At 37.8% G+C, this 23664-nt stretch overlaps 1 protein-coding gene across 1 annotated transcript in view; it reads right to left on the reverse strand.

The window, feature by feature from the left end:
- LOC126094444 (fibrillin-2-like) overlaps positions 1-23664 on the reverse strand; it is a 354361-nt gene that overhangs the window by 106651 nt on the left and 224046 nt on the right. The window contains exons 28-31 of the mRNA XM_049908817.1: positions 21461-21709; positions 21060-21205; positions 20839-20947; positions 13617-13781 (exon numbers count right to left, since the gene is read on the reverse strand). Coding sequence (XP_049764774.1) covers positions 13617-13781; positions 20839-20947; positions 21060-21205; positions 21461-21709 — 669 coding nt within the window. The remainder of the gene's footprint in view (positions 1-13616; positions 13782-20838; positions 20948-21059; positions 21206-21460; positions 21710-23664) is intronic.

Genomic DNA, 23664 nt, shown 5'->3' on the forward strand with positions numbered 1-23664 from the left:
ATGGTATTGTTTCAGGTTTTAACTTATTAAGAAGTCATTATCAAATAAGAGACGAGATACTGGCAGAAGTAAAGCTGTGAGTACCGAGCGTGAGTCGTGCTTCGGTAGCTCAGATGGTAGAGCACTTGCCCGCGAAAGGCAAAGGTCCCGAGTTCGAGTCTCGGTCGGGCACACAGTTTTAATCTGCCAGGAAGTTTCATATCAGCGCACACTCCGCTGCAGAGTGAAAATCTCATTCTGGCATTATCAAATAATCAGCTTAAAATTAAGGATATGGGGAATAGTAAAATACTGGGAAGCTACATTACAAGCCAAACTCACTTCTATACTTACTTCAGTCAACTGTACAAGCCTGGAGAGGCGCTCACATTGCCATTATGGGTGTCGCTATGGGCTTATTTAGTTGATGAGTTACCTTGTAACATATATAAGTACGCATAGAAGTTAGTTTCATTTGTGATATAGTTCCCCAGTATTTTACTATTTCCCTTTTTCTTTATTTTCAAGCAGATCATCTGATGATGATGAGTTGGTAATATGTCAAAATCAGTAATTATCAGATGCTGAAACATATAATAATAGTAGATGAACTTTCTTATTATTATATTTTCTATTTCTTAATATTGCTATTCATTCATAATAACTTGCAACAGGTGAAAGGGAGCACAAGCATGCAAAAAATGCATGATAAAAATGCAAAATGGGTAAGCAGGGATGGCTACAGGACAAATGTAAGGTTGGAGAAACATGCATGTGTAGAGGTAATACAGATATTGCCTACAGCAAATTAACAGTTCATTGGAGAAAAGAGAAGCAGCCGTATGAGTATCAAGAACTCAGTTGGCAATCCGGTACTAAACAAAGAAGTGAAAGTTGTAAGGAATATATGAAGTGTCTATACAAGAGGAGCTAGCTTGAGGACAATATTCTAGAAGGAGAGGAGGAAATTGGTGTAAATGAGATGGGAGATATGATATCATGCTTGCATAATACTGACACAAATTATTTACAGAAGAATGAAAAAACTTGGGGGAGCCTACATCTATGTTTACATGATTACTCTGCAATTCACACTCAAGTCCTTGACAAAGGATTCACAGAACCACGTTTAGACTACTTCTTGATCATTCCACTCTCGAACAGCACATGGGAAAAATGAACATATAAATCTTACTGTGCAAGCTTTGATTTGTCTGATTTTATCACGATGGTCATTTATTTGTGTGTCGATGGGTGTCAGAAAAATATTTTCACATTCCTTAGACAAACATGGTGACTGGAATTTCACGGAAAGATGTCGTCGCAATGAAATACACCTTCATTTTAATGATTACAACCCCAATTCACTTATCATGTCTGTGATACTCTCTCCCCTATTTCGCAGTAATACAAAATGAGTTGCCCTACTTTGAACTTTTTCAATGTCCTCCATCAACCCTATCTGGTGAGGATCCCACACCATGCAGCAATACTCCAGAAGACAACAGACAAGCTTAGTATAGGCAGTCTCTTTAGTAGATCCATTGCATCTTTTAAGCGTTCTGGCAATAAAACACAGTCTTTCATTTGCCTTTGCAGCAACATTTTCTCTGTATTGGTTCCAATTCAAGTTGTTTGTAAGTGTAATCTCTAGGTATTTAGTTGAAACAACAACCTTTAAATTTGTATGATTATCATGTAAACAAAATGTAACGGAATTATTTAGCATGCATGTGAATGACCTCACATTTTTTATTGTTCAACGTCAAGTGCCACTTTTCACATCATGCAGAATCTTATGCAAAACGTTCTGCAATGAATATTGATCTTCTGACAAGATTCCTAGATGGTAAATCACACAAGCAATCTGAGAGAGCTGCTCAGATTGTCTCTTAAACTGTTTATACAGATTAGGAAGAACAGAAGAAATTTAAAAATATGGAATCAAGTTGGAGATCTCATGTTGATAGCACTCATTACTATGTGTGAGTGAAGCACCAGTTGTGTTCCACAAGAATTATATTTTCTGAACTCATGCTCATCATATAGTGACAGTGGAAAGCTTCATACGATATAAACAAGTTAATTTAACTGAAACAAAATAAGAAAGCCAGAGTTATTATTTCTTTATTTTTGAGATGGAACTCTTGAACCCATATTTCAGAGAAAGTACTGTATCAACAAAAATAATCAGATTTTTAAAGTATAATGGTGTATAGTGGTGTCTGTGTACATGGGGATGGATATGTGTGTGTGTGTGTGTGTGTGTGTGTGTGTGTGTGTGTGTGCGCGCGCGAGTGTATACCTGTCCTTTTTTCCCATTAAGGTAAGTCTTTCCGCTCCCGGGATTGGAATGACTCCCTATCCTCTCCCTTAAAACCCACATCCTTTCGTCTTTCCCTCTCCTTCCCTCTTTCCTGATGAAGTAACTGTTGGTTGCGAAAACTTGAATTTTGTGTGTATGTTTGTGTTTGTTTGTGCGTCTATCAACATGCCAGCACTTTCGTTCGGTAAGTTACATCATCTTTGTTTTTAGATATTTTTTCCCACGTGGAATGTTTCCCTCTATTATATTATATCATTAATTTGAACCCAACAATTATGTTTGTTATTGTCACTGTTGCATTTCGAAATCTTTTCTGTCATCTTACTTTCTCTTTCTGCTTTTGCAACTAGTTTCACTTTGTATTCACCTTCTCCTTTTTACTGGAATCTACCATACAAATTTATCCCGCCTATATATACTCAATAATATGTAACCCACTTCCAAACCATTACCAAAATTTTTTTTCCACTTTCAACACTACCGCTGCTATAAAATCCACCGTTTCCATTTCACAAACAGTTCCTTTCACCTATTAAACAACCATTTCGGCTAGTTCTAACAACTTTCGCTTTATTTCCATTTCCGTTTTTCCCACATCACTGATCATTTTTAGACTCTTCCCACAGGTTTTAACATCATTATTTCTTCGTCAGACAATTGTTAGCCTCATTTTCATAATCTGCCACAACAAAACAACTCCTTTTAATACATTTACACGCAGTTTTTTCGAAATTTTCCCAAATTTCTCCACCCTTTAACGTGTTTTGGTGGCAATACAACCACCTAACCTCTGTGCACATTGTTGTTTACCAACCCAAGTTCACCACAGGACCAACATAACTCAGCTTTAACCAACACTTTTTCGACTTTTTTCACACCAGATCTCCAGTTGCTTTCTAGCTCACCTTTATCTCTCCCCATATATTTTTATTTTCATTTCCATTTCAGCCTCATGTTACACTTTCCACCTTCTAATACCATGTCACCCTCACAACATCCCCACAATGACCCCATTAAGTTTTATTTACATTCCATTCGCAAACATGCCTTCACCCTAGCAAAGGTGTCTGTGTATGTAAGGATGGATATGTGTGTGTGTGTGTGTGTGTGTGTGTGTGTGTGTGTGTGTGTGTGCGCGCGAGTGTATACCTGTCCTTTTTTTCCCCTAAGGTAAGTCTGTCCACTCCCGGGATTGGAATGACTCCTTACCCTATCCCTTAAAACCCACATCCTTTCGTCTTTCCCTCTCCTTCCCTCTTTCCTGATGAAGCAACCGTTGGTTGCGAAAGCTAGAATTTTGTGTGTATGTTTGTGTGTCTATCAACATGCCAGCACTTTCGTTTGGTAAGTTACATCATCTTTGTTTTTAGATATATATTTCCCACGTGGAATGTTTCCCTCTATTATATTCATATAATATAATTTGATACATAAAAAAATCTACTAACTAAGTGATGGCAGTAACAAAGACATACAAACGTTAAGGAAATGTGCAAATTTATGGAGTTTGTTTCACCACACGTGCCATCTGGATTCTTCTCCCCGGCACCAGTTTCACAGAACTCTGCACGTGGAAACTGACGTTACAGCATGTGCTTGGTTCTCACCACCCACCTACCCTTAATTTACATCAATTTCTTTGGACCCAGCATTTCTTTTCACTAACTATACCTTTCTTCATTCTCTTTTAGTTTTCTATGTCTTTTATTTTCTTACCTGTCTCTTTTTCTCCACCCTTACCTCCACCACATATATTGTACTTAGTTTTCCATTATTAACTGTTGCATGATGTCTGATCAGTAATCCCTGTCTTGCTTATTACCCCGAATTCCGACTTTAAGCACGCAGGCTTTCATGTCTCTTCCAGTGCAGTCCCCAACAATCAGTCCCATCTGGTAAGTCTCCCCTGTTCTGGGGTTCTGGGCAACTTTTCCATAATTATCCCCATTTCCTAAACAGAACTAGTCCTTTTCTTTCATCCCTCTTCCTTCACCTTCAACCCTTCTGCCAAAAGAAGGAGTCACTGGCTCTGACAGATTACAGATTTGCGTGACTATCATGTGTGCGTGACCTTACGACTTATCTTAGAAGAAAGATTAAGGAAAGGGAAACCTAAGTTTCTAGCATTTGTAGACTTACAGAAAGCTTTTGACAATGTTGACTGGAATACTCTCTTTCAAATTCTAAAGATGGCAGGGGTAAAATACAGGGAGCGAAAGGCTATTTACAATTTGTACAGAAACCAGATGGCAGTTATAAGAGTCGGGGGACATGAAAGGGAAGCAGTGGTTGGGAAGGGAGTAAGACAGGGTTGTAGCCTCTCCCCGATGTTATTCAATCTGTATATTGAGCAAGCAGTAAAGGAAACAAAAGAAAAATTCAGAGTAGCTATTAAAATTCATGGAGAAGAAATAAAAACCTTGAGGTTTGCCGATGACATTGTAATTCTGTCAGAGACAGAAAAGGACCTGGAAGAGCAGTTGAATGGAATGGACAGTGTCTTGAAGGGAGGATACAAGATGAACATTAACAAAAGCAAAACGAGGATAATGGAATGTAGTCGAATTAAGTCGGGTGATGCTGAGGGAATTAGATTAGGAAATGAGACACTTAAAGTAGTAAAGGAGTTTTGCTATTTGGGGAGCAAAATAACTGATGATGGTCGAAGTAGAGAGGATATAAAATGTAGACTGGCAATGGCAAGGAAAGCGTTTCTGAAGAAGAGAAATTTGTTAACATCGAGTATAGATTTAAGTGTCAGGAAGTCATTTCTGAAAGTATTTGTATGGAGTGTAGCCATGTATGGAAGTGAAACATGGACGGTAAATAGTTTGGACAAGAAGAGAATAGAAGCTTTCGAAATGTGGTGCTACAGAAGAATGCTGAAGATTAGATGGGTAGATCACATAACTAATGAGGAAGTATTGAATAGGATTGGGGAGAAGAGAAGTTTGTGGCACAACTTGACCAGAAGAAGGGATCGGTTGGTAGGACATGTTCTGAGGCATCAAGGGATCACCAATTTAGTATTGGAGGGCAGCTTGGAGGGTAAAAATCGTAGAGGGAGACCAAGAGATGAATACACTAAGCAGATTCAGAAGGCTGTAGGTTGCAGTAGGTACTGGGAGATGAAGAAGCTTGCACAGGATAGAGTAGCATGGAGAGATGCATCAAACCAGTCTCAGGACTGAAGACCACAACAACAACAACATCATGTGTGTTTGCGCCTGCTACTGCTTGGTGAGTGGATTTTTTGTCTATCCAATTATTTAATATTTTCTACAAAGCAACTGAGTGACCTATAAATGAACTGTATTTGGAAAGTATTTTTTTAAGTCATTTGTCCATTGACTGGTTTAATATTGTCTGTCATCTATTCCTGTCTTCTACTAATGAGTTAAACTCTTCAGAACTATTACACCCAATATTCTTCATAATCTGTTTTGCATATTCTAGTCATAATCATCGTCTCTTGTGCCTTTCAGAGCAAGTTTCACTATTTATAATTGCTGCAGACTATATCCAACTAAACTGTCCATTCTTCTCGTATGGGTTATGCATAGACATCTACCATTATCTATCCTTTTTAGTAGTTAATTTCATACTTCCTCTGTCTATAATATTCACCAATAACATATGTCTGCCTGCTTAGCTGGGCGCGCAAGTCGCCCAATGTGACATTGAATGAAATAAGACTTACACTTGGGGGGCAAACTTCCTCGAATGGGGCCTCCCTGCCAATGATGCCATATGCTCATTTTCATTTTTATCAATAACATATGTCAACAGAACATTTTCTTTGAAATATTTCATAATGTTTAAACATAGTATGTGTTCCAAAATCTTACTGCAAATCCTGTGCAACTTCCAAGTTTTTACATCAAGCACATGAATTTGTAAATTTAGAGGAAGTTTTTACAGTGTTAACTAGACACTATTCTCTGAAATTTTAAAGGTAGTGGGGTTAGATACAGGGAGCAAAAGATTACTATGACTTGTACAGAAACAAGAGGGCTATCATCAGTTTCAAAGGACATGAAAGGCAAACAGTGTTTGAGGAGAGAGTGAGACAGAGTTGTAGCTTTCCACAATGATGGAGCAAAGCAAGTCATCCTTCCCTTTCAGGGTTTATTAAAACAAATCTAGATTTTGGCTAGTGCCTAGCCATTATCAATGCATTATTTCATAATTTCAATAAATGTCCCAGTACGTCAGTCGCCTGTTGTTCAGACTTCTGTCACCATTCATTCGTAGCCTTAAACTAAAGCGCATTGATAATGGTTAGGCACTAGCTGTAATCTAGATTTGCTTTAATAAAACCTGAAAAGGAAGGCTGACTGATTTGAAAGTCATATCACAGTTGTTGAGTGCATTCCACATTCCTAATGGAAGTAACTTGATGAAGAGCTACAGCCTACACCTGGTGTTTTTTTCAATTTGTATATTGAGCAAGTAGTAAGGAAACTAAGAAGAAATTTGGAGATTGAATTAAGGTTCAGGGAGAAGAAATAAAAACTCTGAGGTTTTCTGATGAGATTGTAACTCTATCAGAGACAGCAAGGGTTTTGGGAGGGCAGCTGAATGTAATGAACAGTGTCTTGAAAGGAGGATATAAAACGAACATCTGCTAAGGTAAAACAAGGGAAAAGGAATGTAGTTGAATTAAACCAGGAAGTAGGTTAGGAAATGAGACACTAAAAGAAGTGGATGATTTTAGTTATTTTGGTGGCAAAATAACTGATGGTAACTGAAGTAGAGAGGGTATAAAATGCACACTGCAAATGGCAAGAAAGTCATTTCTGAAAAAGAAAAATTTGTTAACATCTAATATAAACTAAATTTTAGGAAGTTTTTTCTGAAGGTACTTGAAGTGTAGCCTTGCAAAGAACTGAAATGTGGACAACAAGCAGTTCTGATATGAAGAGAATACAAACATTTGGAATGTGGTACTATACAAGAATGCTCAAGATTGGATGGGTAGATTGAGTAACTAATGAGGAGTTAATGATTCAGATAGACAATAAATTTATGACAGAACTTGACTAAAGGAAGAGTTTGGTTGACAGGACACATACTGTAGCATCAATGAATAGTTAATTTGGTACTGTAGGGATATGTGGTGAGTAAAAGTTGTAGAGGGAAGATCAAGGTGTGAATACAATAAGCAGGTTCAAATGGATGTAGGTTGCAGTAAATATGCAAAGAGACTTGCACAGAATTAACTGGGGTGGAGTGCTAAATAACACTAGTCTTTGGTCTGGAGACCATAACAACAATTATAAATAATTTTACAAACAAAATTACATCTAAGAGAATTAAAGAAGTGAAATGGGTTGTTGTAGAATGGAACACAGCCCACAATATTTCAAAAACAATTTATAATTTACTGCAATTAGATAGTTTCATTGTTGTTTCTGATCAATTTTACATGTTTGTATTAGTAAATAAGAATTTTTGCAAACAAAAAACATTTTGGAACTTGATAGGATAGTATCACATACAGCATCTACCTTGTGCCAACTGACAGCAGTGAAATAAGAAGCATAGTAAAGACGTTACCAAACTGTAAATCTGCAGGATATATGGGGTCTAAAGCCCTACATTGAAAACCTATCCAGACGCCTTTTCTCTTCCATTTAATAGAATATTAAGATCAGGAAGTTCTCTTGACCCACTGAAAATAGTCTAAAAAGGGCTGAAAATGGAAAAATATAGACTAAATTCTGTCTTGCCTGTCTTTTCAAAAGTGTGGAGTATGGTCTCAACAGCCAAAGACTGTAGTCATATATGTGTGAGTTACATTTGTGTCAGTGTGTGTGTGTGTGTGTGTGTGTGTGTGTGTGTGGGCGGGTGGGTGTGTTTCATCTATTTCCAACGAAGGTCTTGTTGGTCAAAAGCTCACTTACTGACAGTCTTTTTGTTGCACCTATCTACGACTCAACATCTCCGCTAAATGATGAGTAGCCACTACCTTCTTCATAAGATTACAGAAAAGGTCATACATGACAAAATTATAAAATTTTCAAATAAATATAGTTAATCTTTGAAATTCAGAATGGTTTTACAGATGAACTTTGTCAATTGCCACACAATTTATTGATGACATAATAACTGCTATAGAGAACAAGGAATATGTTACAGGCATATTCCTTGAGCTTGAAAAATGCACTTGACAAAGTGAGTATATCAATACTCATAGAGAAATTATAGAACATAGGCATCAGCGGCCTTGTTCATGGTCTAATAAAATTTTATCTAATAAAGAGAAACCAAACGGTACTATTAAAAATGGGCACTGGCACACACAGATCTAGCATTACTGATTTGAAATACATGTTTCCACAGTGCACAGAGCTCAGTACGGAGACCCCTTCTTTTCTTAATTTACGTAAATGAAATAAAATACTGCTGCCCAAATTCAAAGATAATTCTGTACGCTGATGTTATATTTACTGTATGCAAGCACATATATTATTACTAATAAGAAATATCATGCACCTGTATTAGAAATGAAATAGTTTAGAGTTTCACTTAGACTCATCTCAGTCTCAGCAGCAAGGGAACAGCAGTGATGGATTTCAACTCCATAAGACAGTCAGAGATTGGAAACAATTATGCATTGTAACTGATACTGCCACTAAAGGGAACTGTGTAAAATTCCTGGGAATAACAATACAAGACGCACGTCAGTGAGGTATGCATATGCACATTCTAGCAAGCAAACTGGCAAAAAAAAAAAAAAAAAAAATATTTGTAATAAATACTTTTAGCAAGTATTACAATGACACACATGTAGTGTGGACTGCTTATCATCCATTGGTCTCATCTAGTATAAACTATGGAACCAAAGTATTGTGTGCCACAACACAGGCAAGCCTTTACAAGCCCTGAAAGTCACAGCAAAGGCTGTATGAATAATTTGTGGTGCTACACCAAGAGACTCATGCCACAATTTACTACCCACATATTAATAATGGCTAACATATTGTCATGAGAGATGCCACAACTGTATAAATTTTTAAAGCATTTATTGTAACAGTCCTAGTGGCAGTTAGTCACATTTTATTACTGGTTATGATCATATTTAAGTAGATAACACAGATTCAAAACATTTAAAAATCTTAAAATTGTACGTGAATAAGTAGATAATATAGACGAACTGATGAAATCTAAAATTTAAAATTCATGAAGTTTTACCTAATTAATCACAAGTTGTGAAAAGTCAAATCTCTTTTAAAAGAACATAGACATTTGCTGTAAAATATAAGGAACAACATTGTAGTGCAGTTGTGACAACATTCAGTCGCATCCAGCATTTTAGTAAATCCAGGATGGAAGGCAGGGGGTGTGGGGGTGGGGAGGGGGGGAAGGGGGGGGAAGAGGAAAGGCACTAATATCATGCAGTATTAAAATGTAACACAGATATTGTCTAAAAGATGTAATACAATTAATTTTAAAAAATGAAGTAATGTCGGATAATATATCTAATAATGATACATGGGTCTGTATGATGCAAAGTGGATACGACAAAATGATATATTCCACTGAATGTTGCCACAGGTGTACTACAGATATGTTTTTTTAATTATTTTACAACTAATGACTATGTTCTTTTTAAAGAAATTTGACTTTACACAATTTGTGATTAATCACGTACAAATTGAAGAATTTTACATTTTAAATATTTTGAATCTACAGGGTGAAGAAAAATGGTGACATGAAATTTTAATCCTAGATAGCTGATGCCAGTAGGGACCAAAATTACTGAAGTTGTGTAGGTCAACAACACACCATTTTTAAACTATAGAAACTTGGTGCCACGCACTCCATTCGGCCATGGGATTGCCCTGTTGCTGTTTGTCGGCTGACGGGCAGCGCAGTGGTTCTCGGTTCACACATACAAACATCCCTCACCACGTCACTGCCCTAACCAGACACACACACACATGTCGAATAGGTCTTGCTTCACTTTGGAGTACACACACGTCACCTGCAATTTAGTTATACAGTAAGCATGGTGGCACAGTATTTGTTTGAGGAACAATGAGATATTGTTCTTTTTTTTATGGACTAGCCAACGGTAATGCACACGAAGCTCGATGGTTGTACAAGGAACAGTACCCAACAAGATGCCACCCACACCCACAAACATTTACAGCAATTCCCCAGTGATTTGGTGAAACAGTCTCATTAGCGCGATATTATATTTATGCTGGAAGACCTCATATACAGCGGGATGCTGCATTTGAAGAGACTGTTCTTGAGCGCTTCAATGAAGCACCTACGACAAGTACTCAAGCAGTTGGACACGACATGGGGGTCACTCGTCAGTTAGCCTGGGAGATTTTGAGGGATGACGGCCGGCATCCATTTAGTTTCCACCTTGTTCAAGATCTAAATCTTGTGGTGGACTATGAACACAGACTAGGGTTTTGCTGGTGGTTTCAGCAACGTGTTGCATCAGATCCCAACTTCCCCACCATCATGTTGTTCACTGATGAGTGCACCTTCCATCGGGATGGCCTTTACAACACTCGGACACCAGTAACAATTTTTATTCAACATTTGGGCAGGCACTCTGTGTGACAATCTGATTGGGCCGGTCCGTCTACCTCCTTGACTTACTGGGGCAAATTACCTTAACTTTTTGCAAGACACTCTACCCGGCCTGCTAAAGCTGTTCCCCTGGACATACAAATATGTGTGTTGTTGCAGCACGGTGGGGCATCTGCACATAACAGTTGTACTGTGCGTCGATATTTAAATGAACTCTTCGACAACCGGGTAACTGGCAGAAGTGCTCGTACGACATGATCACCAGACATCATGCCATCGGACTTTTTCCTGTGGGGATTCTTCAAGGTTTTAGTTCAACAACCTGGACACGAACCACCTAGAAATGAAGAGGAATTAATGGCTTGATTCAACATGCCATCAGGGTAATGCCAGGAATCTTTGAAAAAGTTTGGCAAAACACAGTTCGATGTTACCAAGCTTGTGTCGCATCAGAGGGTCACCAGTCCGAGCACCTGCTTTACGTAAACAACATCCTAGCTACAAAAAAGGCCCTTTTCAGGACTGGCACAACTTGTAAAATACTTTCTGTACCCAAACTAACAGCTGTTTTGATGGGTTTGTTCCTCGTATGTCTTATCACGAATCTACAACGGATGTGTTGGGACCCCGGCAGATTCGCCTCCAGACCCTCAGAGTGGAAGGCTGGCACACTACCACCGAATGTGTGGGCCACCTCGGATACATCACAATCTGCAGCAGGAAAAGCATTCGCGGTCATGTGTTATCCAGAGCACCCGGCAACAGGTAATCCCAAGGCCAATCGGAGTGCGTAGCGCCAAGTTTCTGTAGTTTAAAAATTGTCAAAATTGTCCGTTGTCGACCTACACAGCATTAGTAATTCTGGTTCCTGCTGGGATCAGCTATCCAGGGTTAAAATTTTGTGACACAATTTTTCTCCAGGATGTATATTAAATATTGAAATAGTTATTTATTAACGTATTGTTTTATTTCATTCTTAGATCTGGAGATGAGCATTAAATGTGATCGAAGCTAGTTATCAGATGCAACTAACAGCCACTGGGGGAAGGCGGTACCACCCACACCATGTTATAAATACTTATGCATATTTTTAAATTGACCATGTTGGTCTGAAAACTTAAACAAAATGTGAACAATGACCTACAAAAACACACTACTAGAAACAAAGATCAGTTTCATATCACAAGCCACTGAACTGGATTGCATCGAAGAAAGCTACTCTATGCAAGATTGAGCCCTACAATTTCTTTGCTGAGTGCTGTCACATCTGTCCTCACTGTAAAATTTAAAGCCAGAATAAAAAGAAATATTGATTGCCAACCCACGCTACTCACTAGATGGGTGTTGCAGCTTCACATAGAATAAGGAAAATTTTGTGTAGGTTTCACACAAGTATATTAGTATTACTTAATATAAGGACTTAATACTCAGTTTTTGTTTTCATATTTCTGCTTGTTAAGAATTGGCAAATTCAGAAAAATGCTCCTTGCATCATTTGATATTGAATAAAGTTATTATTGTTATTCCTTTTGACAAAATCACTTCACAATTGAAAAATTTTAGAGAAAAGAAACAAAAGTTCTAATAAAATATTCTCCTGATGAAACAGGAGGAATTTTTTAAAGTATAGGTTTTATTTATCTTGCAATTGAATGATACTATAGTTTAGTCTTTGTCTCCCCTCATCCTCATGACAGATCTATCTCTCTCATCCTGGGGCCTAAGTGATCTTCCCTTCATTTTTGATGTTAGCCATGTTAACCCTCTCTCCTCCCTGAGGAAGTAACTATTAGTTCTGAATGCTAGGAAAACACACATACTTTTATGTGTATTCATTGGCAGTATTGAAATTTTGCCTCCAGAAGTAATGAAAGTCAAGAGTAGCGGTATCAAGTTGAAATTTATGTCAAATTCTATGATCTACAGTCCCTTGGTAGTGTAAGTAATTTATGCTTCTATTTCAATGCAATTAAAAGATATGGACATATATATCACATTTTTAAACTCGCAAACTCACCTATCAAAACCTATAAGTGAACCATCTATATATTTGTTGGGCCAGATGGTCTAGAGATGGCACTGTAGCTCAGCATGTTCAGGGTACTGGCTACCCCATTTTTTTGGATGAAAAGCTAGTTTTGAAAAAAGAAAAACAGTGAAGCATGTGTCTGGAAACCAAGAAGTTATGTGATTGAAAATTGGTCAAACCATAGATTTTTCAGTCTTCATTTTAACTTAGCCTTCATCTCCCAATGATGCAAGGAGTTATCAAATGCAACATGTGGTTCAGATTCCACATTAAACTATAGGTCCTGTTCCCTAGTTAGATAACAGGGGTAGATTAGGGATGCGCAAGTTACCGAAGTGGCATCCAGTAGCACTATGGGCACCAAGCCATTGAACTACAATAAATTATTATCTATATACATAGTTAAGTTCGTACAGAACCATCAGAGTGCAAGTCTACTCGTACTTGTCTGGTTTGTCCCTATTCTTCATGCTTTTATTTGAACGTCTTTGGAAAGAATGAAGTGTAGAACATATTAATTTGCTATGGGTATACAGAGTACCCCAATTATAATATACCTCTCAAGTTCCTTAAGTCTAGTTAAAGAAGATATTATCACATCTTTAATGGACTATGTTTATGTGTCCCCTTGATCTATAAAAACACCTATCCTTATAAATTTGTTATTCTGGAGCTGATAATGTGACTGAACAAGCAGTAAAGAAATAAACTGTGCAAAATTCTTACCTCTTCTGTAATTATCATAACATAAATCTTGACGTACATCAATACATTTCATTCCATTTTGACTGAGAACATAGCCCTCCTGACATTCACATATCATTCCTCCATCAGTATTAATGCAGATACCATCTTCACATATTCCCTCATTCTCAACGCATTCATCAATGTCTGAAAAGGATACTCATTTTCAGTTACACTTTAATAAGAATTTAACACATATAATCTATTGAAGACATGTTTTCCCCCCATCAGCATATCTGTGAACACATATGAGCTCAAAGCAAAGAAAGAACAACAGATTAAGCCTTATGAAACTAAAAAATAATTTCCCTGTGAAATAAAAATGAAACAATAACCAGAGTAAAAATCTATTGCTAGATAACATTCAATAATATATTGCCCTGTCCCGTGCATTGTGTGGGTGGTCTTTGGCAGGCAGTATATAAGTTGACAGAAATTTCTGTGAGCCTATCCTTATCCTATTACTTGATGGTGGCCTTCCTAAGATAATCTAGTATGTGCAGTAATGCACTGCAACTTCACCCATCTCCAAGCCTGCCCAATGAGATATACTTGTAATTCAGGTATACAGCAGTTTGGTAGTCTCCCCACATTAAATGGTGAGCACAAGTAAGACCAGAGCTGGTATGCAGCATAACTGCTTTCACAGGTGGCCCTACCTCTGACATGGTAGAATATGCCTGTGACGTCACTTGAACAACGTTTTCTGTGTGGGTGCATAAGATAAATCTTGCATTTGGGTCTCATTAGGGTATGACCCATGTGTAAATAAGGTAGGATTAGGGAGGGCCATGATACTTCACAAACTGTGTGGCCAGCAGAGTATGACTTTGGGAGCAGTAGGAAGGATTTGTATCATTTCCGGTCACCATGATGGGTAGTCTGATGCTTTGTGAAGGGTACAGTTAAGTGGTGAGATGGCAGGTGATGAAGGGGGTGTTCCTTTGCAGCTGGTTTGTGGAAGTAGTTGGGCACTTAGTGGCATATGCGGATACTGTCTGTGAAGGCTTTAGTGACTGTCAATGTCCTGCTATAAGTGAGTGGTTAGACTCTATGAGAGACATTTTTGTAAGGAAAAGATAATGAAGCCATCCATGTGAATGTGAGGCAATGTGTGTGTGTGTGTGTGTGTGTGTGTGTGTGTGTGTGTGTGTGTGTGTGTCACAAAGAAAGTATAATAAACATGTAATAACATCATGCTACAAAATACGAACAAAAATTAATATAAACCAACATATTTATTTTCAGTAGTTTGTGTCACACAGCTTGTAGTTAACCAAAATCATATACAACACCAACAGTTGCAATGAGGACCTTTATTATTGTTACGAATTTAAACTGTTACTAATCACCATCAGGTACAAGAAGTTTTTCAATTACATTACCTCTATCAATTCATCTGAGACAATCCATTCCACTCTACAAATATGAACTTGACAGCATAACTCACTACAGAAAAATAATCTTGATCATCTTGTGCTCCACAGCTAATGCTAATAAGAAGAACCACAGCTACATTAAGGTACATTTATTGTGTCACAACCACTTTCACTCATTGAACATCATCAGGTGACACTGCCAACACTCTTCATAACAAAGTTCACAGAATGTGCTGATGTCATTACTCAAGAAGTCTGATTGCATTTAACAATGAAGGCAAATTCTGGAACATTATGAGCACATAAACACTCTGCCTATAACCAGGTGCAAGCAAAGTGAGCAGTGAGTGCAGGAAGATGAAAGCTGCGCACACTAGCAGAGTCCAGCATTGGCCTGGTCACTAATCTGCCGGTGTGAGCTTTCTCACACTCAAGTCGCATCAGTGAGCATGGCTGGCTCACAATGAAATGTAGTGGGGAAAGGAGCGGTGAGGGGAAGGTAGGGGAGGGAGGCATCAGAACAAGATAGCTTTACTGATAATATCCTGTTATACAGAGATGTATCGCTTCAAGGTAGCTTGCTAATGCTTTTTGTAGCAAATTTATTTTTTTAGACAGTTTTATTAATGAGATTCATTTATTTAGCATATAAATACACTATAAAACACATCAATGAAGGCTGCAGAATAAACTAAAATAAAATAAAGTAAAATACAGAATACAATATGACAATGAAACAGAACAAAACATTGAGGCAGATAAATTCTGCAACTTGCATCTTCATATTCTGACAACCAGACTGGCAACCTGTTCAAGGCAGAACAGTGTGGTGTTGAAGTAACCCAGGCTATCTTGATAGGCTCTCAGTTCATGCTCCTGTGCTATGTATTGGACAGTTTGATTTGGAGCCCCACAGTCACAACTGGAACTGTGTAGCTACCCTCACTTGTGGAGACTGTGTGTTCAGTTTTTCTATTGGACTAATATGTCTCAGTCCTCAGAGAAGGCACTATCATTACCGTTCTCATGCCATTTAGTATCACTGCTGAAGTTAGTAGCTACCAGATGTTTGGCCAATCAGAGGGGAGTCTCTGCAGTAAAGTCAAGTTGTTTCCAAAACTGGACTATCTTCACGGATGGAAAGTAGATGAGTATTCATTACATTCATATATTCCTTCGTAAAAGCTTCCTGTCTCGATGGGAAACATGGGGCTATATGGCTAAGTGCTGGGAGCCAGTATAGTGGAAAAGTCTTTATACATCCAGTTATAATTCTTATAGCAACATTGAGCTGGGTGTGCACCTCCTTTACATCCTTGCTGGTTAACCACACTGATGCTCAGTGCTTAGTTGCAGAATACACTGAGGAGGGTACAGAGGTTCATAGGGTATCCACTGCTGCTCCTCAGTTAGCGCTGCATAAACTCTGAATGAGATTGTTGAGCGAATTTATTACATGGAATACATTTTTAAGATGTCTCTCTAGAATACCCCCCGCAAGCACTCTGAATGTTTTTGACAGTTGATTTTAGTATTATTCATATGAACCTTCAGCTCTTATCCAGCCATTTTGTTGATCAAATGAAAACGGCTGACCTCTGTCTTGGAGGGATTGGTACTAGACTTCATTTAGTTAGATACCCATGCATTTTATTTTGGCCATCAGTGATAATGTTTTCATCATCTTGGAACTGCTTCTTGTGGATAGCTAGAGCCATATCATTAGCACTGCTGTACTTCCTTGACATGGTTTCAGGCAGGTCAGAGACGTAGAAGTTAAGAAAACATTGGCACTAACACTGATCCTTAGCACAGTTCATCATTCAGTTTCCTCTGTTTGCTTATGTTATTACCCTGCATCACCTGGAAGTATCTATCCAAAAACATGTTGTTGATGAGTATGGTCTGGTGTGGAATTACTTTTATCACTTTGTGTCGAAGCCCTTCTTTCCTCACAGTGGCACAGGCAGCTGTTAGGGTTACGGAAGTTACTGCCAACTTTTTTGTTTCTGACAACTTGCCTCAGTATGTGTGGCTGGGCTCTAAAACTGGCCTGTGCAACTCCCATTTAGTGTGAAATCCATCTGTTCTGGTGGGATAACTTCTAGGACTCGTGGTCCCATGCTATTCAAAAGTACCTTTCTAGAAGTTTGTAGCAGCAGCCAAGAAGAGCTGTCAAGCTGTAGCTTTCATTCAATGGTTTCTTTGGTTTCAGCACTGCAATTACTTTAGTAATAAGTAAAGTTGGTCCCCAAAGGACTAGTTTGATTGCCTAACTGAAAAGGTTTTTCCTATTTTTCTTGCCTACAGGCACCTTTACCCCACAAAGTATGAGAGTTGTGCATGTAAGTGAATTTGTGAGGTGTAGGTAACTATAATGGGTGTATGAATAGTGTAGTGTCATGTTCATGGAGGAGATGATGAGAGAAGGGAGAGGGTGAAACCCAGTGCCAGCATGTAGCCTACTCCTGTCAAAGAACACCAAGGGGACCGCCGAGCTTAGTGTCCCCATCCAACAGACAGACTGTCATCAACAATGTTGCATGCCCTCACTTCACGAGACACTGTGGAGACATTTGGAATAGAATCAAGGACACTGGCACAAAGACTGATGATCAGGGAATTTATGCCACCACTTCTCTTGTCCCCTTGCTGTAGAGGCAAAGAGAAAATTGTCAACTGCGTGTTGTGTACTCGGATGGCTACCTATCAAAGTACTGGCCATGCACGACAGTGATTAACTTCTGTGATCTGACAGGAATCAGTATTTCCACCTCAGCATGGCTGTTGACATTACTATTAAATATTGATGAGAAATGACAATGAAATGAAACATCTCTTTTAATATTTTGATGAAGCAAATAACATGGCGCAGCTAAGTACGAAACACAATACTTCCCACGATTGATGCAGTATGATGATGAATGCCATTTTAGAGTGAAATTTAAGTTGACAAACTAGTATTTTGTTATCATTTTATTTAAATGTTAAATACAGAAACACAGGATGTTACTCAATTTTATTTATTTTGTTTTTCACTAAAGCATCAATGTCTGGTATGACTTTATGAATGCTGGTGATTTGAAGACAAGCTTTTACGTTGCAGTCATTCAGTGAGCATCTGTGGGCAAATTTATTCTCCACACTGGAGAAAAATGTTGCTCGTACAAGTAAGTAGATCCAAATACAAACATAATCATAGCTGCAGACTAGAAAAAGTTTTGGAAATTTATGTTTAGGGAGATTCTTATAAATTCTTATAAAAGTCTGCAAGGCCAATTTTATTATGAAATTTATCACACAACTGTTGCACTGGCATTCTAATTGAAGCTCAGTTTCCACATTGTCAACATCCACTGAAAATAAGTGAAAGTGCACCACACACTGGCAATCTGAAAAGCAATATAGTAACTTGTTCAAACTGCAGCTTCATTTGTTGAGCATTCCTCCTGAAAACTAAAATGTTGTGGAAAACTACCGTATTTACTCGAATCTAAGCCGCACTCGAATCTAAGCCGCACCTGAAAAATGAGACTCGAAATCAAGGAAAAAAAATTTTCCCGAATCTAAGCCGCACCTGAAATATGAGACTCGAAATTCAAGGGGAGAGTAAAGTTTTAGGCCGCACCTCCAAATCGAAACAAAGTTGGTCCATTGTAATATGAGACACAATTTAGGTCGAATGAATGACGATACAGCTACAGTAGTTTGGTTCGCATAGTAAGCTTAGCAGTTAGGCTTTACCAGGTAGCCATTGCTATGCGTCAGGCGCTCCGTCCATATTTATACGGGTACCCTTCCTTTTTCACGTGCTTCGTCTGGTTTGGATTGATTGCTTATTTTTCTTTGATCCGATAAGTGCCGTTCTCTGTGTTATAGGTGTTTACGTCACTCTAATCTGAAAATGCATTACTGTACTGTGTCATGCACTGTTTGTCGCATTCTGATAATCAGTGCTTACGGCCTGTCGCCGCTCGCGGCGTAGCTTGCTTTTGTGCGCACTACCGCCGCTTACAATTAAAAAAAGAAAAAGAGAGGAATCGTCTCATTAGCGAAACAATGGCAAGAGACTGCTATTTGTTGTTACTAACACTGCTGCTTTCTTTGACGAGCAACAAGAACCAAATAATAGACTGCGTATGATAGAAGATGTTCTGAACGAGAGTTTAGCGAAAATTTTTCTCTGTTTGAAAATCTTTGCAGACGTCTTTAGTACATAACATTCTGCACAGAAATTAGTCATCTTAGATTTAAAAATCTAGTCAATTGACGTGCTTCATTTCTGACTGTATCACTATTAGGCATAAGAATAATACGAATATAAACATGAAATGATGTGTATATTCTTCGGCGTTTGCTGTTGTCTCACTCTAGTTTCGTAGTTTATTAAGCAGACAGGATTTAAAAGAGATACCAGCAAACACGAAAGAATACATGGCAAAATGTTTATATGCGTATTATTCTTATGGTGAAGAGAATACTGCATGTGATTCACATTTCATAAAAGTTCCTATTAGCAACCATCTCTTCTCATAGGTAGAAAAAATTCAGAACGTAGAATTGGCCATATTGACAAACATCCCAAACAGTCTTGCCAGTCGGATTTTCGTAGTACAGTACATTGAAATGTTGCTACATTCGAAGACGAACAATACGGAATTTGTATTTACTTCGTTGGATAATGTATGAAAATGCAGTGGTCGAAACTCGGGGCGGAGAAAAAATTTCGTCTTCCACCTTTTTTTTATTTATTTACTGACGCAGAGGTTTTGGCTCCAGTATTTATCTTTGTGCCTGAAAAGCATGCATGTGAATCGCTACATGTATTCGACGGCAGAAGTTAGTTGTGGCAGCACCTACCAACATTTTTCAGAACTTTCGCTTACTTTGCACTCGATTTGGATTACAAAAACCGGAAAAAAAGTGCGGCTTAGATTCGAGTAAATACGGTATTTAGATGTTCTCCCATTTGCTGAATAGCTTCTTCAGTTGCATCACATGACAGTGCTGTCTTTAATTTTTGCAGCTTTGCTTCTTTCTGTTCGCCTTCCAAGAGTCCATAATCTTTAGCATGTAAGGTATTGTAATGTTGTTGTAAACTGAATTTTTTGTTGCGTTCAGAGCTTTGAAGCACACTAAGCATATCAAGATGTCATTGTGTATCGTAAGGATATAAGCATCCTGCACTTATGTGTTGTAAATTGATGTTGGTTTGCCTGACCATCAGTTTGGAGTTCCTAACCCAGCCATTATGTTGCTGTTTATCTGTTTAAAAAGAGCTGCTCTCAACTTTAAGCACTGAACCACAAGTGTATACACTTGCAACTAAGGTTACATTGAATGTAACTATGGTCATTCCTCTGACAGCAATGCACTGGTTGCACTTCCCCTGCACTATGTAATGACGTCTGATCACCCCATTTTACAGCAGGTGCTCACTGCCTACGCAGTGAGAGAGAATGAGCACTCTTGATCACCCAGCCACATCCTGAACGGATGTGGCCTGGCATACTGTAATTAAACAATGTTTGTGTGCCTGATGATGATTAATAATAATGTAACAAGTAGCAATAATAAAGGTTTTTATATTAGCTGATGGTGGTAGAATTTGTTTTTCGAAACATATATCTGCGTAACATTTTTTCTTTATGCTGTATAGTGTCTGAACCCCACTATAGTGGCACAAAAATTTAATTCAAACATCAACAGAACTACTTTCATAATTGTATTAAAACCTGTTGTACATTAATCAGAAACCAAAACCAAGTACAGCCTATTTTTATTTCTTTGAGAGTCTTTAATATGAAAAATTGAACACAAATTACCTTCACATAATCTGCCATCTGGACTTAGCTCATAACCAGGTGGGCAGTTGCAGACAAAAGAACCCATGAGATTTTGACATTTTCCTGGAGGTGGACATGTGCCCGGTTTCTAAACAGAAACAATACACTGACATAGTAACAACGAAGAATTTGACACTCACTTAGAAGAGTGAATACTGCTCAATATACTAATGTAATTAATACAATATACTACGACTAACCTCCCGGCACTCATCCACGTCTCTGCAGTGTTGACCATCTGCAGCAAGAACATATCCTTCTGCACATTCACAGCTGAAGGATCCCATTACATTACGGCATCGTCCATTGCGGCATAATGTAGGCATAATGCGGCATTCGTCAACATCTGAGAGTGTGAAGAATAATTTTTGTTCACAACTAATCAAGTTTGAAGCAGTCAAATGACAGCTATTGATATCTACATCTAGTTATGGATTTATACAACTTTTATTAGAACAAATATGACAATCTTTTGATCTCACAAATGAAATCCTGAAAAGAATGACTCTATTTAAATTATTATTTAAAACTGATAAATTAAATAAATAACAGTACAAGGTAAAACATTTAATTAATTGAAAAATAGTAATCATATACTTACCTATACAATCATTGTTATGACTAAGTTTGAACCCTGGGTAACAGTGGCATTTGTAATGCCCCACAGTGTTAATACAAGTTCCATTGTTGCAGATATTTGGGTGGCGAAGGCATTCATCAATATCAACACAGGTATCCCGGCTAGGAGCCAAGATGTAGCCATCATTACAAAGACACTGGAAGCTGCCTTGGAAGTTCTTACACTCACCATTGCTACAGATTCCTGGCCGTTCTGAACATTCATCGATATCTGCAAGATATTTTAAAAACATTGTTCATCTGAAACATTAAGAATTCCTTAGGTATTACATTAATTAATGCTTAATTAACAAAAATATCAAATTATCCACATTTAACCAAAAACATTATTAATAATTTTGAATATTCATTCATTCATTATTTGACAGTGTTCCATGGAGCTTTGGGGATATGAGTGAGCAAGATGTACATTAATAGAGAGAAAAGCAATGTAGCAGTCAGAAATTAAGTCTGTACATTGTGTTAAAAACTTATTGTTATTAAATTGATGAGTTCTAATTGTGCTTATGCACTATGTGTGGCAATTAAATAATGAGACTACACACCTCCTACCACACAGCTGTATGGGGGAGTTGGTACTGGAATGCAGTTGACTCTGAGTCTTCAAGAGGAGCCACCATTCATTTCATCTTTCTATCTACTTTAGTTTACTTCTGAGCTTTTGTTTTAACGGACATTCTTCTGTAGTGGTGCCGCAAGCATGGTGAACTTAAAAATTGAGCGGCACATTAACCTCAGATTACTTGTGAAATTAGAAAAGTTGGCAGCTGAATGTTTTCATACATTAAAGGAGATGCTTGAAGATAATGCTATGTCACGTGCAGAAGTTTTTGAATGTTACAAACTGTTTTCAGAAGGCAGGAAGAGTTGAAGATGATGAATGACCCAGTCAATCTATGAGTTCAGGAACTGAAGCAAACATTCAGAAAATTAATAAAATTATGTGGAATGACCAATACCTGAGCATCTTGATGCTCATAGACATGGTGAGTGTGAACAAAGAGACAGTAAAACAAATATTGCATGATGAATGAAACATGAAAAAAGTTTGTGCAAGACTTGTTCTGAAAAACCTCTCTCAAGAACAAAAAGGCCATCGGAAGAACATTTGCTCTGATGTCTTGGAATGACTCACCAAAAATCTTTATTTTCTCACACGTCATCACATGTGATTAAATGTGGATCTTGCAGTATGACCCACAAACAAAGTGTCATTGCCAAGAATGAAAAAAGTATGGACAAGCAAGTCAAAATTGAAGATAATGTTGTTCATTTTTTATATGAGAAGTGTTATCATAATGGAATGTGTGCTGAGAGTCAAACTGTTAACCATAAATAATACAAAGAACTTCTAATCAAGCTGAGGGAAAGAATAAGGAAGAAAAGACTGAATTTGTGAAAGAACAATGAGTGGATTTTGCATCAGGACAACACGCCAGCCCAAAATGCTGTTATCTGTGAAATAGTTTTTAGTGGACAAGTGCATTTCTGTTCTCAAACTTCCATCCTAATTGACCATAACTGGCTCTCTATCACTTTTACCTTTCAATTGAAATGAAAATTGCATTGGAAGGGAATGCATTTTTAGTCTGTTGAAGAGGTAAAGGGAGAAATGACAGCATTATTGAAGAGGGTGACAACAGATGACCTACAGCACTGTTCTGAACAATGGAAGGCACATATCCAGTGGTTCATAGATAGGGGAGAGGAATATGCTGAAGGGGATAACAGTTAGTTGTAAATTGGTTCACATTAAAATCACATTTCTGACACCAGTCTTATTATTTACTTGCCACACCTCATATTCATAAATGAAGATGCCAAAATTTACAGGAACCCTGCAATATGAGAAAGCAGTTGCTTATCCACTTATAGAAATTAGCTGCTGTTTATCTACTAGTTCCTTAGTAAAATCTGCGTAAGTACATTGCTTACTGCCAAAGAATAAGACCTACCTTGATGTTATATGAATAGAGATTGATTTGCAGTTAACAACATTATTTGTTATACTGAGAAGCTCTTCTTTCCATCTGGTACTCTAACATATATTCACAAAGAAGGTGTTTTAGAAATTTTGATTGATTTGAATGAAACAACAAGTTCACTGTTACCAGTCACCGTTTTATTTATTTCCACGACGCGTTTCGAAGGTTTAAACCTCCATCA

Source organism: Schistocerca cancellata, chromosome 8 (genome assembly GCF_023864275.1).
Source record: "Schistocerca cancellata isolate TAMUIC-IGC-003103 chromosome 8, iqSchCanc2.1, whole genome shotgun sequence".
NCBI classification, from domain to species: Eukaryota; Metazoa; Arthropoda; class Insecta; order Orthoptera; family Acrididae; genus Schistocerca; species Schistocerca cancellata.